This window comes from Grampus griseus (assembly GCF_964374135.1).
Source record: "Grampus griseus genome assembly, chromosome: 3".
Classification (NCBI taxonomy): Eukaryota; Metazoa; Chordata; class Mammalia; order Artiodactyla; family Delphinidae; genus Grampus; species Grampus griseus.
The window spans coordinates 105,434,257-105,449,888 of NC_139019.1; the positions used below are offsets into that span (position 1 = coordinate 105,434,257).

At 34.2% G+C, this 15,632-nt stretch overlaps 1 protein-coding gene across 1 annotated transcript in view; it reads left to right on the plus strand.

The window, feature by feature from the left end:
• Positions 1–15,632, plus strand: part of SLC12A2 (solute carrier family 12 member 2) — a gene marked incomplete at its 5' end in the record, with an annotated part of 108,823 nt that overhangs the window by 27,614 nt on the left and 65,577 nt on the right. The window contains 3 exons of the mRNA XM_082650205.1: positions 110–229; positions 1,450–1,525; positions 1,832–1,927. Of these exons, the coding sequence (XP_082506331.1) occupies positions 110–229; positions 1,450–1,525; positions 1,832–1,927 (292 nt within the window). The remainder of the gene's footprint in view (positions 1–109; positions 230–1,449; positions 1,526–1,831; positions 1,928–15,632) is intronic.

Below are 15,632 nucleotides of genomic sequence, written 5' to 3' on the forward strand. Positions count from 1 at the left end.
CTTGATTCTTATAAATACACTAAGTGTATTTAGTGATGTTTGTTTTTATCAGGTGATTTTAAATTTTAAATAATTCTTAAGCATAATTCACATTTCCTCTTATAACCAGGAACCTTTTGAGGATGGCTTTGCAAACGGGGAAGAAAGTACACCAACCCGAGAGGCTGTGGTCACATATACCGCGGAAAGTAAAGGAGTTGTGAAGTTTGGCTGGATCAAGGGTGTGCTAGTATGTACCTGTAGACTTAATTTTAGAGTTACACATTTTTGTTTATTATACAATCTTCCTAATATCATCATTCTCGAGATAATGCTTTCTCTTTTTTAAACGGTTTTATCTGATTGTTATGGAGGACCAAATGAATACTTGCACCTCCTTTCCTTGTGGGTATTAAATTCAGTGAAGTAAATATATTTATTAATTTAATCAAATTATATTTGATTACTTCTAAGTTATATTTTATAACCTCTTCTGAATCTCACATATTGTCACTTTTCAAAAATTAAGTATGAAGCTATTAAATTGATGAGAGCAACGCAATCAAGAAAGCTGGGCAGGTAATATAGCTGAAATATGCCTGCTTCCTTTCCTGCTACTGTATTGTCTTTTGAAGAGAAATGTATAGATGTTAACAAGCAACAGAATAAAGGAGACATAAGTGTTGAGATCACTTCAGTAGACAGGTTTAGGTGATTAAGGTTCAGATTTACTTTCTTTTTCTGTGTTTGAATAGGCACTAAGATCTGACTGGAGTAGAGAGTCTCATTGGGACTTTGGAAGCACTAATATAGAGTTGTATTGACATTTAGGGGAGAAGTAGAGGGAAAAATACCAGTTCTAGTAGTGATTTTATTGTCTAATCAGTAGAGTATATTTTAAGCTCTGAGTTGTGTTGTTTGCCTATTCTTAGATTTTACTATTTTAGAAGGCTGTATTCTATGTACGAGCATAATAAATAAAAGTAAAAATAAATTGAGGATGCTGTCTTACAAAGAGTAGGTTTTCGAAAGATGTGTGAACAGTTGGCATTTTGTGTTGACAGATATTACATAATACTTAAATCCGCTGTAGAAATCATGAAGTGAAGACGTTATAAAAGAATAAGTAAAAAACTGACTTGCATTGATAAGGGGGAACATAAACTCCTTTTTTTAGGGCTGAAGTCTTAAAATATTCCTTGTGCCTTTCTTGTTCTTTTGCTTCTGCTTCAGATAAATGTGTGTGTATAAAGTACATACACACACATATACTTGTATATTACATTATACTTTAATTAGCTCACATTTAAGCTCTCAATAAAGCTCTTTAAAAAAAACTGTTTAAGGGTGGGATAAGAGATTTGAAAGGACCTTCTATAGTTTAAAATGTATGTTATCCTACTGTTGGCTAGTTTAGCATTTACTGTGTATTTAATTACTTTTCATCTGTGACTTGGCCTCTTTTTCTAGGTACGATGTATGTTAAACATTTGGGGAGTAATGCTCTTTATTAGATTGTCATGGATTGTGGGTCAAGCTGGAATAGGTAAGTGAAGTGACATACTGCTTGATTCATTTGAGAATGAATAGGGAAAGGGCTGTGTGCATGTGTAGTCTGAACCTCATAAAATTCAAGCAGTTGGAATCATTCTACATTATGTTCTCCTTTGTATCAGACTGTTGTCTTAATGTCACTTTTTTCATAATTCTGATTTGATCTAATATGAGATAAAAGTAAGATAATTTATAGGTTGTAATGTAAATTCAGTATACTTAGACTAACCAGTTCTAGATGTAGCAGGTTTAAATGAGAGTGTAAGTATTCTCAAGTCTCTTTTCTTTTTCGCTAAAGGTCTGTCAGTCCTTGTAATAATAATGGCCACTGTTGTGACAACTATCACAGGATTGTCTACTTCGGCAATAGCTACTAATGGATTTGTACGAGGAGGTAAATTCAGTCTTTTTACATCATCAGCATTGGATTACTGACACTAAATTTGAGATTTTAAAATATCTCTAGTTATTTTTTACCTTAAAGAAGCAACATATCAGGTTCTATATAGGCAAGAAAGTGCTATCAAGTACTTTTTAACTAATATTTTGAATATAAAATTTTAAGTTGATCCATACACAAACATGTATGCTTCAGATTGTTCAGTGTGTTTGGTAACAAGAATGGAGCTTCTAACTGGGTTTCTTCTCCACCAAGGCACCCCTTGTTGCCTTCTCCCAGGCTTCAGCCCTTGGATCAGTGGTGTGCATCCTGCATTTGGTCAGTATTGAACAGATGTAACCTCATTCCTCCCCACTGAAGGAAACTTAGGCAGAGTTCTGTCCTCATGGTCTAATAGCTTGTGTGAGTTACACCTGGGACTCTGAATCCATGCCCTCAACTCTAGCTCTCTTCTCTGGGTACCCTGAGGCCTATTTTATTGGAGCCCACAAGACCTGCCTTGTGAGGTTTTACTCTTCCCAGGGAGAACACCCAGGACACCAGGAGAATGGCCTTGGGACCCCTGAGAACAAGAAGAAAAGAAATCCATTTTCCAAACAAAAACTCATCATTCAGCTGGAGTGAGGGGAAGATCCTAAGGGAAAGAAGAGAAAATGTATACCAGCTTCTGTAAATTCATCATAGCAGATCAAGTGAGAAAAGAATCTACCTGTTCCATCTGCCTCAACTATTTTGAAGATCTGTATTTGACATTATATACATGCAATTTCTGCTTTTTCTGCATTAGTACTTGGAGAAAGAGAGAACCGGATTGAGCTTTTCATTTTTCCCCAGTCGTCTTCATACTTTTTTATATACCAGAGAATTCAGATCACTATGGCCCTAAGGGAAGCTGGTAGCTCACATCTGTAGTTATGACTGTGCTGAGCATGCATCACTGCTGGCTGAAGTTTTATATGTACGTGAATCCGGGTTGAGCAAATTGGGGTCCAAGATGTGGTTATGTCCAACGATTGATCAGACAGTGCTGAGAGATTCTTGGTTTCTTATGTAACTGGGTGCCCCATGCTTCATTTCATTCTGCTGCTATTGGGGAATGGACATAGGGGGAGAAATGGGATGCTGTGTTAGGTATTTGAGAGGATCAGCAAATCATCATAAAATTTCTCCTTGTCTTCAGCCCTTCAAATCTAGGTTGTAAGCCTCAAGGGGAGTGGGGCATGGACCCACTGTCAGCACAAACCCCATTCTGTTCTCTGTGTGAGTGCAAACTTAAGGAAAGTATAGATTTTCCTGCGTTGTGACTAAAAAGCCATTTCATGTTTCAGTACTACCAGTAGTTTTCATATATTTTTATGAATACCTCAGAGACTTGTATCTAGTTTTCTGTCCTGGACACCAAGGAAGTATGAGAATATGGAGTGCATGAAGATGTGTCCCAGCAAAGTACCATATGTTGTTGCAGTTTTGCCTGAGTTCCCTCGAAATGATAGCAGACTATAGAGAAAAAAAAATTGGATTATACAATTTGGAATTCTCCTGTTATCATTTGTTCATAAATGACAAAGTAAATACATTTGCTGAAATAATGAAACCTATAGAAAAAGAGAAAGCCATTAATTTAAAGAAGTGACCAAATGCTTTGAAGCTTTGCTAGAAGGCATTCATTTTTCCCTTAGATCAGTTAGTGATGTTAGAAAGCTGGCTAATCCTTTATAGAATAATAAATGAGCTGCATCGTCTGCAGTGAAAGTTCCTGGAGATTCTTGCAATAAATATAAAACCCTGTGTCTCCTCTCCATCTGCTTTGTAGACTTGGAGATCCCTAACAGGATTTATTTTGGTTTCTTGGAAAAACGGTATTTCCACAAGGGAGAAAGTAGATATAGGTATAAAACTGGTGAGATTACATTGTATTCTGTATTCATGGTTCTAAATTGAAAGTATCAGTATGACTCACACATTTTATCCCAAAAGTATATATTTCTTAGCTCTGTCCACAAATACCACCTGTAACAAATGACCAGCCCAGTATCAGTGAACACCCTTAGTGCCCACATTGTGTATTTCCATTCAAAGGAACCAGGGAACCTTGGAGAAAGCATTGATTCCAGATCTGGATGGGAAATGTACTAGAGAAGTCTAGACATCTTTTCACATCAAAAAGTAAAGAAGGTAACAAAGCCTACTTTGTTTCATGTCAAAAGGACCAAGGAGCCAACTTGAAGAAACTAACACTGACTTAAATTTGGATAGAACAGCAATACTACTACTAATAGTAACTGATTTAAATGAAAACATAAAATCCCTAGGTTCACAGACATCACACACACACAAAAATGTCATTTTCACCTTTGAAGAATGCTAGAGAACTAAAACTTATTTTGAAAATTGATAAAATCTAGTGTGAAGCAAGTTTTCTGAGTGAAAACTCCTTACCTGAACTCATTGTAAGCAAAAAATTGATAAGAGATTTATCCTTTGGGTAATTTTTCTACAAAATAAGTGAAGAAGAAAAGGGAATATTCCAACTTTGTAAATGCTTTACTTAATAAGACTACCTGTGAAATATCGAATATGAATCACATCATGCCTATAGCTTCAGGAAGCATAGAGTATTCAGGGGAGAGAGGAACTTACAAATGACACTGTAGGATGACGACAGCAAATGCCAGACTAGGAATCTCTCTGGAACAAGGAATCCTTGTTCAATAAAACTTTCCAAGGAGCAAAAAACAGAGAGAGGGAATTATGGTTTAAAACAAACTTTAAGAGACTTAATGTATAGATGCAGTTTATTTGCTGTTCTTCACAATAAGCTTTTTATCTTTTAGTAATATGGGACCAAGGGTGCCTGCATTGGATGCCCTCTAGCCCAACCACTGAGGACTTTATTTGTCTTCCTTCCTTGAAAGGGCTGCGTAAGAGGAGAGCAGTAGAGCTAGAGCTATCTGGAGGGTCAGGGTACAAAGACTTAGATAGGAGAAATGGAGGGATACTACGGGAACAGAGATGGGTCTGGAGACCCATCTTAATTTTCTGTGGACTGAAAGTTGACTATTAAGGGCATTAACAAGGAAGTATTTTATTCAAAATATTGCTGAGAGGTTGTGGCTGCTCTCTTTACTAATTTCTGTCTTAAGAGCCCTTTTGTAAACTTGAGTGCGTAGTTATTAATATAAAGAACTATTTTGAGGTAGTGCTTGACATTTTAATTTTATCTTGACTCTTAACTGAATTATGACATGTATTTTTATATTAACACTGAATAATATTTTATTCTTGTTTTGTGAGGTATATGTACTTCCAACTCCATGTAAGTGTGTGAAATGTGTACTTTTCCTAGTGTTGTGTGATTTATGCCACAGCTAGTTAATGTTACTAAATAGCCTTAACGTTGGCTTTAACAGTACATTTTAGAGATTAAACAGGTACCAATCTAGAAAAGTGTAGTTTTTTAAAAAATATAAATTAACTGTCAACTTGTGAACAAATGTAATAGTGTCCAATTATGAAGTCTAGGATAAAAATAATATGGAAATATTCAGGGTTTCTGGGAAAAAAAGTAAAAACTTAGAAAATACAAGATTCTGAGTTTCAGTCTTGATTAGACTATAGTAATATGGGGGGTTGCTATTTAAAGCTACTGGTGGCAGGTTAGAGAACCATCCCCTAGGCCCTCTGCCTCTACAGAATAAAACTAGCACCAGCAACTAGCTGATGGAGTCACTGGCATACTCCCTGCCCTAGCACACATATTCAGGCTCTACAGATTGTTGCACCTGGGAGCCCAGAGCTCTTTCCTGTTCTGCAAGTCCTCCCAGTGTCCTTGAGATCTTGGATTTTACAGAATTTCCTTGGACCGTGTGCAACAGGTTCTGCAACTTAGATGGCGCTGGCCAGCAGCCACTGTCACTCAGGTCTGCATTTCCTAGATTTCACAGACCAGAGTCTCTTCTGTTCTCAGATAATTAACCTCTGAATATCAACTCATCTGTGAAATAGAGGACAACCACAGGCAACCTTTTATAAGTTGGAAATGTAAATTCTGCTTGTGGATTATAGTGTATTATGTGAACTGAGCAATAGAAGGGAACAGTTCTTCAACCACTTTCTGGTTTGGAGTATTAAAAGCAGAGGTCAGTACACTTTCACATAAAAGCCCAGGCTACATCAAATTTGTGATGGGCAGTTCTGAGAATCTAAAGTCAATAGAAATCTGCATAAGTGACTAAGATCAAATTTTTATATTCCTTGTATTTCAGTCAATCAACAGATAATTGTTGAGCACTTTGTGTCAGGCACTGGGTTTGTAACAGTGCAAGCCAGACAAGACCCTATTATTTTCTTGGAGCTTATGTTCAGATAATAGTGACAGTTATTTTTTGAGATCTAACTGCTAGGCATGGTACCATGGTCTTTGAAATACGTTGTCTGATGTCATACAACATTGATGTTGCATTATGCAAAATTAAACAGCCTTTTTTTTAAACAAAATTAATTTTATGCAAATTCTACTGGTAAACCTTTTAAAAATGTCTGCAGTATGTCAGAATTACTGGTATCTTTTCCTTCTCTCTGAAATAATTGACCTCCTCACTTTTGTATATAGGTAAAGCCAAACCATTGGAAGTGAGGAAAACTAACATTTTTCACATCTTGTAAGTGACAGAAAGTACTCTCTGTATTGGTAAAAAATCAGATTATCATTGATTGTCAGATTTTTTTGTTTAGCCCATTGTATAACTTTATCAGTTCCTATCATTACCAACCAAGGAATTGTAAATTAGATTTCAGCTCTGTAGTTCTTTCCTTTTATTGCTAAATTATTTCAAATTGTAGTTTTTCAGATCAGTGAAATGTTTGAAGAAGCTGTAAAAAGCAGTTCTATAACAGTTGGGACTTCCTAGCAGTCCACTGGTTAGGACTCCTTACTTCCACTGGTTCGATTCCTGGTTGGGGAAATTAAGATGCCACATGGCCAAAAAAAAAAAAAAAAAAAAAAAAGAATAAAAGCAGTTCTATAACTTATATTATGAGTTATTGGACTTAAACATAAACATTGTGTTTTCAGTTCAGTAAAGCACTACTTATGTACCACAAGTAACTCAAACGTGAATCTGGCAAGTAATTGTAAATAATTTGGCTTGGGTTTTCTCTTTGACTCATTTGGTGACCTTTCAATTTTGCCAGTCTTTAATGATTAAAAATACTTTAACTTGGTTCCCAAATTGTCTGCTGCAGAATTAGAGCTACATGTCTTTGATTTTAAAGTTTAACATATTCAAGTGATCAGTCACAATGATAACATAGTACCGAATTATGGTCTGAAGATTACATGTTTGTCACTTCGCCTTTTCCTGTATGGCTTCATAATGGCAACGGAATAGAGGAAATTTACTGAATGTTAACAGGCAGATTCCTTGTTGTGTATTTGTTAACCAGGGTATTAGGATACATTTCCTAGAACAATAACTAAAATGGATGTTGAATCCATTTGGATCCATCATCACCCCATAGCATTCCTAAAGTTGTTCCTCAGAATTTTATACAAGGTGTCTTTGAATAAACTGTTAAGTGAGTGTACAGAAGTAGGTAGCTTACTGCTCTGACAAAGGATTCTGGAGTATCTGCTAATCATACCAGATGAACTCTGAAGAGTAATTGCTGAACAGTTTTCTTTCTATACTCAAATCTTTTGCCCAGTGTTTTGGAGGGTATTTATTGAGTTTATTTTATTGTGGTTTCCTACTATTGAGCTTTGAGTTCTTTATATATTTTGTATACAAGACCTTTTTTGGTATGATTTGCATTTTACCTTGTATCATGTATGTATTAGTCAGGGTTCTCCAGAGAAACAGAACCAATAGGAAGTGTACATAGGTAGAAAGAATAATTGGAAGGAGTTGAGTCATGTGATTGCAGAGGCTGGTAAGCCCAAAATATTCAAGAGTGAACCAGCAGTCTGAGGACTCAGGAATGAGCTGATGCTGCAGTTTAATCTGAAGGCCATCAGGCTGAATATCCAGGAATGGCCTGAGTTCACATGTGAAGGCTTATCTACTATAGAATTCTCTTTTGTTGGAGAGGGGATGTCTGTCTTCGTTCTATTTAGGCCTTCAGCTGATTGAATGAGGCTCACACAAATTATGGAGGGCAATCTGCTTTACTCATAGTCCATCAATTTATATGTAAATCTCAGCCCAACACCCTCACAGAAGCATCTAGAATAATGTTTGACCACATATCTGGGCTCTAGGGCCCAGCGAGATTGACACATAAAATTAACCATCACATTGTCACTTCACAAAACTGTTTAAAACTGGAGCTTATTACCTTTCAGACTTTATTAAATTTTAAATGTGTTCATTTTTCTACCTCGTAGTTGTAGTTTGTATTTTAAATTGAATGGGCTTCAAGCTAATCTTTGAAAGAAATTAATTTTGATAGAAAATGTGTGTCAAAGTTTGGTTTTGTTCAGAGATTGTTACCCACAACCTTGAGTCACTGAGGATGTCCTAGACCACATGCTTGCTGTGATTTTTCAGCATCACAATGGACAGTAAGATTTGTTGTCCAACTTTTGTCTAAGAGTGAGCATTAGTTACAATAAATGAAGATTAAATAGTCCAAAAGAAATTAACTTGGAGTTGAACAGGTTTGTTAGTGTTTCTAAAAATTCAAATATTTTTCACATTAATATGAAACATTTAGTCCACCTTAGCACATAGAGCCATATGGTGCTAATTGAGCCATGTGTGATTTATTTTTATTTTTATTGAGATATAATTGACATACAACACTGTACAAGTTTAATAGGGCATAAAATGACTTGACTTATATATATTTTAATAATTACCACATTGTTTAGTGAACATCCATCATCTGTTATAGATACCAAAGGGAAAAATTTTTTTTTCTTTGTGATGAGAACTTTTAAGAGCCACATGTGGTTTAAGAAATGTCTGTTTTGTGGCATAGTTATTAGACAAACATCCAGAGTTCCTGGTCAAAATTTAATCAATACTGCTCCTACCATCCTGCGTATAGTTGTTTGGGTTTTTTATCTTTGTGCATATTACTTTAAAGGTTCTATGTAGTTTGAGTTGAAGTCAGTTGTTGTGAGTATTCGTGAAAGCTGTATCTGATAATGCCCCTTTCCAGAAATCTCCTTTTGAAGTCTAACATATATGATTACTTCCTGCTATCTCATTTTGACTATGGTACAATTTAAAAAATGTTAGTTGTTGACAGTTGATTTATAGCATATTAAATAAGCATTATTGAAGTAAAATTCACATGTAATGAAATGCACAGATTTTAAGTTTACAGTTCTGTGAGTTTTCATAAGCATGTAAACCTGCGTAACATCTAGCTCAATCAAAACATGGAATATTTCCATCACACTGGAAAGTTTCTTGACAATCAGATCCTCACTGGTAGCCCAGGCTGGATTATACAGAAGGTACTCTTTTTATGTCTCATCTCTTTCACCTAACATAATGTCTTTGGAATACATCCATTTTAGTAGTTTGTTCATTTTTGTTACTGTGTAGTATTCCATTTTATCACTATAAAATTTGTAATAGTAAAAAATGTGTTTATTTAGTGCCTATTGATGGACATTTGGGCTATTTTTTAGTATGAGGTTATTATGAATAAGCTGACATGAACATTCTTGTACAAGTCTTTGTGGTTTTGTATGTTTTTGTTCATTTTGGAACACTACCTAGGAATGACTTCTTGATTCATGGGGTAGGTATACTTTTCATTTATAAGAAACTGCCAAGTGATTTTCTACAGTGGTCGTACCATTTTATACTCCCATCAGCAATATATGAGACTACCAGTTTTTCCACATTCTTGCCAACACTTGTTACAGCTTTCTAATTATAGCTGTGTTTATGGAGGTTTAATAGTGTCTTACCGCCACTGCATTTCCCTGATGATTAATGATGATGATGATAAGCATCTTTTCATGTGCTTGTGACCACTTGTATATCTTACCTTGTAATATTTTCATATCTTTGGCCAGTTTTTAAAGTGGGTTATCTTTTTGTTTCTGATTTGGAGGAATTTTTAAAAATATCTTCTGGATACAAGTCTTATGTCTAACATGTATTGTGTATATTTTTCCTAGTGTGTGACTTGCATCATCTTTTTTTATCGTTTTCTAAATCATGTCTTTTGAAGAGGAAATGTTTACCATTTTGAGGAAGCCCAGATTCTCAGATTTATTTATCTATTTAATTTATTGACTAGTGCTTTTATTGTTCTGTCTTGAAATCTTTGCTTATCCCAAGGTCATGATGATATTTCCCTATGTTTTCCCTTAGAATCTTTATGGTTTATTTTTCGATTCTTAACTATGAATAGCCTCACATTATGTGAGACAGAGATTGTTCTTCTCTCCCCTACTCTTATCCCCCCATATAGATAGCCACTTCTTCCAGCACCATTTGTCAACCAACTATCTATTCCATGTTGAATTAGTTTTGGTACTGTTGTTGAAAGATCAGTTTTCTGTGTATTGTCCGTATTGTATCCTGTTCCACTGATTTGCTTGTTTATTCTCTTATGCCAGTTATTCTAAGACTACCCTGTTTTGATTGCTTAGCTTTATATGTCCTAAGTCTTTCAACTCTGTTCTTTTTCAAAATTGTTTTGGCTCTTCTAGGTTCTTTGTATTTCCATATAAATTTTTGAATTAGCAATATCAATTTCTACAAAAACAAAAAACCTTGCTGGGGCTTTGGAATTTCACTCTTAAAAAATCTTTTTGGGAAGAATGGTCATGTTAACAATATTGAATCTTCCAATCTCTAAACATGCTATATCTCTCCATTTATTTAGGTCTTTGGTTCTCTCAGTAATGTTGTATATTTTCAGTATACAAGTCTTGCATGTTTTGTTAAATTTACCCATCAGTCATGTTTTTCATCTGGTAAATGGTATTTGTAAATTTCATTTTCCAATTTTTTTATGATTGTGTATAGAAATGCAATAGACTTTCATATCTTGGTTCTCTATTCTGTGACTTTGCTAAACATAAACAGTCATGTCATCTGTGAATAGAGATGGTTTATACTCTTTCTTTCCAATCTTTAGTATTTTCCTCTCTCCCTCTTTCTCTCCCTCCCTTTTTTCACACTGTTCAATTAGGTAGGACCTCCAATACCATGGTGAATAGAAGTGGTGAGAATAAACATCCTTGCCTGTTCCCAGTTTTAGAGGGATTGAGTTCAATATATCACTATTAAGATGTTAACTATGGAGTTTTGGAAGATGTCATTTGTCAGATTGAGACAGTTCTATTTCTGAATTGCTGACTGTTTATTATGAATGGATGTTGAATTTTGTCATGATTTTTTCTACATCTGTTGAAATGGTTATATGGGTTTCTTCTCTTATTCTGTTATTATCACAAATTATATGATATTCTGAATCTTAATAACCTAGCATTTGTGGCATAAACCCCACAAAGATCAAAGATATATTTGGTCAAAGATACTATGCTTTCTGCTACTTTTTACTTGCTAACATTTTGTTAAAGATTTTTTAATCTATGATCATGAGGAATATTTGTCTAAAATTTTCTGTAATAAACTTTGTCAGGTTTTGGCGTTAGGATTATGCTAAACTCATAAGGGGTGTTGGCTAGTATTCCTTCATCCTCAGTTTTCTGAAACAGTTTTTGTAAAATTGATCTTATTTCTTCCTCAACAATGGAGCTACCTGTGCCTATGGTTGTATGTGTGTGTGTGTGTGTGTGTGTGTGTGTATTACAAATTTAATTTCTTTGATAGCTATAGGATTATTTCAGTTTACTGTTCTTGTTATAGTTTTGGCAGGTTTTTCAAGGAGTTTGCCTATTTTGGCCTTATTGATTTTTCTTTATTGTTTTCTGCATCAGTGGTTTTAACCCTTTATTATTTTTTTATACTTTAGGTTTACTTACTTCTGCTTTCTTAACGTAGAAGCTTAGATCATTGATTTCACCTTATTTATTTATTTATTTTTAATTGAAGTATCATTTTTTAATATAAGAATTTAAAACTATAAATTTCCCTGTAATTCCTGTTTTAGATATATCCCACTAATTTTGATATGTTTTCTTTTCATTATCATTCAATTCAAAATGCTTTTTAATTTCCCTGTGGTTTATTCTTTTACTAGTGGGTTACTTAAAAGTGTGTTGCATAATTTAGAAATATTTAGGGGAAGTCTATACATTTAATTTAACACTGTTGTGGTCAGTAATACTGTCTCATTTCAATTCTTTGAAATTTATAGTGACTTACTTTATGGCCAGTAATCATATGGCTCTTGATTAACCTAGTCAGTGTTTTGGTTGTTGATTTGAAATCTAGTGAGAGCTTCAGGGGCATGTGTCCCCAGATCAATGTGTAGTAATAATGGAACCCAGTGTATATAGTATTGTCATTACTTAAGTATCTCTCGTACCTGACTCATTGATGTCTTCTACACTCAGGAGACAAGGCATTTTATGGCCAAATTATGAGAGTCCATGAGGGTATTTTTTCCATATTGACTTCCCGTGTTTGCTTGAGCAGTAGATTTTTTGTAAATAAAATAGTTATTTTTTCTATTGTTGCCTCTTAATTCATCATAATTTTTTTCATACTCTTCAGCTTATTCAATGATAATAAAAAGGCTAATTTAATTATACCTACTGTACCAAGTAAGCACACAAGTCAGAGAGACCTGAGTTTAAGCCTACTTCTTCCCTTACTACTTGCATGACATTGGTCAAGTTATTTAACTTCTCTAAGCTTTAATTTTCGTATATGTAAATGGGAATGGTAATAGTATAGTTGTCCCTTGAACAACACATAGGTTAGAGGTGCTGATGACCCCTGTTCAGTCGAAAATCCATGTATAACATTGAAGTCCCCCAAAACTTAACTAATAGACTGTTGACCAGAAGTCTTGCAGATAACATAAACCATCAATTAACACATATTTTGTATATATGTATTATATACTGCATTCTTACAATAAAGTAAGCTAGAGAAAATAAAATGTTATTAAGAAAATCCTAGGGAGGAAAAGGTACATTTACAGTACTGTACTGATCCCATATGTTTTATATCATCTGTTTGCAAGATGTATCATCTGTCACTGCCTACATCAATATTGTCTTATATAATACAAAACACTGTGTAGTGTATGTTACACATATTACTAACACTAGAGATAAATATGAAAAGATTCACTTTGCTGTACACCTGAAACTAACATAAGATTGTAAATCAGCTATCCTCCAACAAAAAATTTTTTTTAAATATGAGAAATTAAAAAAACATTAAAAAAAGAGAGGCTAATGTGGAAAAAGAAATTTGTATTTACTTACAGGTATAACAATTCATACATTGATAACAAAGAGGCAGCAATATGATTGCTTTATTGTAACCCAGTATAATGATACGATTGTGTCAGGATAGCCTAGCCTATACACTGAGTGAATCATTGTACAATTTTTATGGCATATAGCAGTACAGTCATATTCATAATACAGTATTGTTAACATTGTAACATTTTAAAAAAACATTTATCTGTGATGATAGTTTCTCTAATTAGAAGGAGTGAGGGGAAATACGGCACATACTGAACGGTAATTAATTCTCTGAGAGCAAAGTTACATAAAACACTAAGAAAATTAACACATTAATTTTATATTAAATATCACTCAACTCATACCTATGTAAGGATAGACTGGTATTCACATATATTTTATGCATTCATGACATACGTAACCTTGTCTTAATCTTTTCAATATTTCTATGCTGTGTGATTCGTCTGTGAGTTTTTTCAAATTGTCGCAAATCTCCAAAAAGTTTTTCAATATATTTGTTGAAAAACATCCACGTATAAGTGGACCTGCACAGTGCAAACCTGTGTCATGCAAGAGTCAATTGTACTTGCTAGAATTAAGTTAAAAATTTAATAAAATTTAAATTTAACAAAAATTTTAATTTAAGATGCCACTCTATGCTGATTAGTAAATAGACCAGTCTTTCAGAGTAGTAGATCTTTTATGCTATCTATTTTGTTGCTAAGGGAAAAAAAGGGGGAGAAAGCTGCTCTTAAAACTGGTTACCTCTAGGATGCAGGAATGGAAGTGAGAAGAAATAGGGCAGAGTACTTTTGCTTTTCATCAGGAATTTAAAGTATAGGACGATAAGCAGATGCTTTTATATTCTTCATGTGTAACTTTTTCTTAAAAAAAATAAAAATCTTTTAAAAAGTAATGAAACTGGGTCCTAGGTTTTAAGTTTAGGTATCCCAATTGGAAGACGATTTTTAAATAGTTCTGAAATGTCAGAATTTGTTACTTATATTCATTTCCCTTCCGATTATCTTTATTCATATAAAGAATATTCATATTTCCCTTCCCATTATCTTTACCCATGTTAAATGCCCCTTAAGATAGATATTTTTGGGGGGCTTCCCTGGTGGTGCAGTGGTTAAGAATCCGCCTGCCAATGCAGGGGACATGGGTTTGAGCCCTGGTCCGCGAAGATCCCACATGCCGCAGAGCAGCTAAGCCCGTGCACCACAACTACTGAGCCCGCACTCTAGAGTCCACGAGCCACAACTACTGAGCCCGCGTGCCACAACTACTGAAGCCCGTGTGCCTAGAGCCCATGCTCCGCAACAAGAGAAGCCACCGCGATGAGAAGCCCCCGTACCACAACGAAGAGTAGCCCCCGCTCGCGGCAGCTAGAGAAAAGCCTGTGCACAGCAACAAAGGCCCAATGCAGCCAAAATAAAATAAAATTAAATAAATAAATTTTAAAAAGAAGATATATATTTTTTTAGTAATAGAAAGATTTGAAATTTCATAAAATCAAAACTTTAAACACGTTACAAATGAATTCCATGATTTATAGGCTCTCGGTGATATTTCTCATTCTAAAGTTTGTATTGTCAACTACTGAAGCACGTGAATGGTTGACTGATTTCAATTAACCTTTTATTGTGACTTAGTTTTCTTATCTATAAAATCGGGATAGATAATACTTTTCTTAATTCATTATTGGTGTTGGGATTAAATGAAATAATTTACATGAATTTTGAAAACATGTTTGTTAAATGTAGGCTGTGATTAATTATATTCCAGGGATTTTCCTTGTGATTAATTAAACTTGTCATTATATAAGTCCATTAGAATTTTTAGTGTTCAGAAAGATTTGGGGGAAATTTTTAAGTCATTTCATCTCATAAATAAAGTGAGACTAATACTAAATGGTCAGGTTGCAATTCTTTTTCTTCAGAATTTTCAAGATGATAAAAATTATTAATTAGTAAAGTGAATTACTAAGGTAGTTTTGTTGGATAGGTTTAAAGTATATAATATTTTGAGAAACTTGATAAAAATTAACTACAAAACCTATTACAGATATTTCCAAAATAAAGTTTGCACATTTAGTACTTTATTAAATTGTAGAATCTGTTGTTGCGTTTGTCTTCATTATACTGGGAAAGCAGTAGAAATAAATATTAAGCTGTTTAATGGCATTTCATTATATGGTCTTAAGAATAAATACTTCATCAGTGTCTAGAAAATGTATATAACTTACTGTAACTTCATTATTATTAAAACTAAGTTTTGATTATGACCTAGAGGCCAAAAGTAAATTAGAATTTTAGGAGAGCTCTTAGTGACTTCAACTAA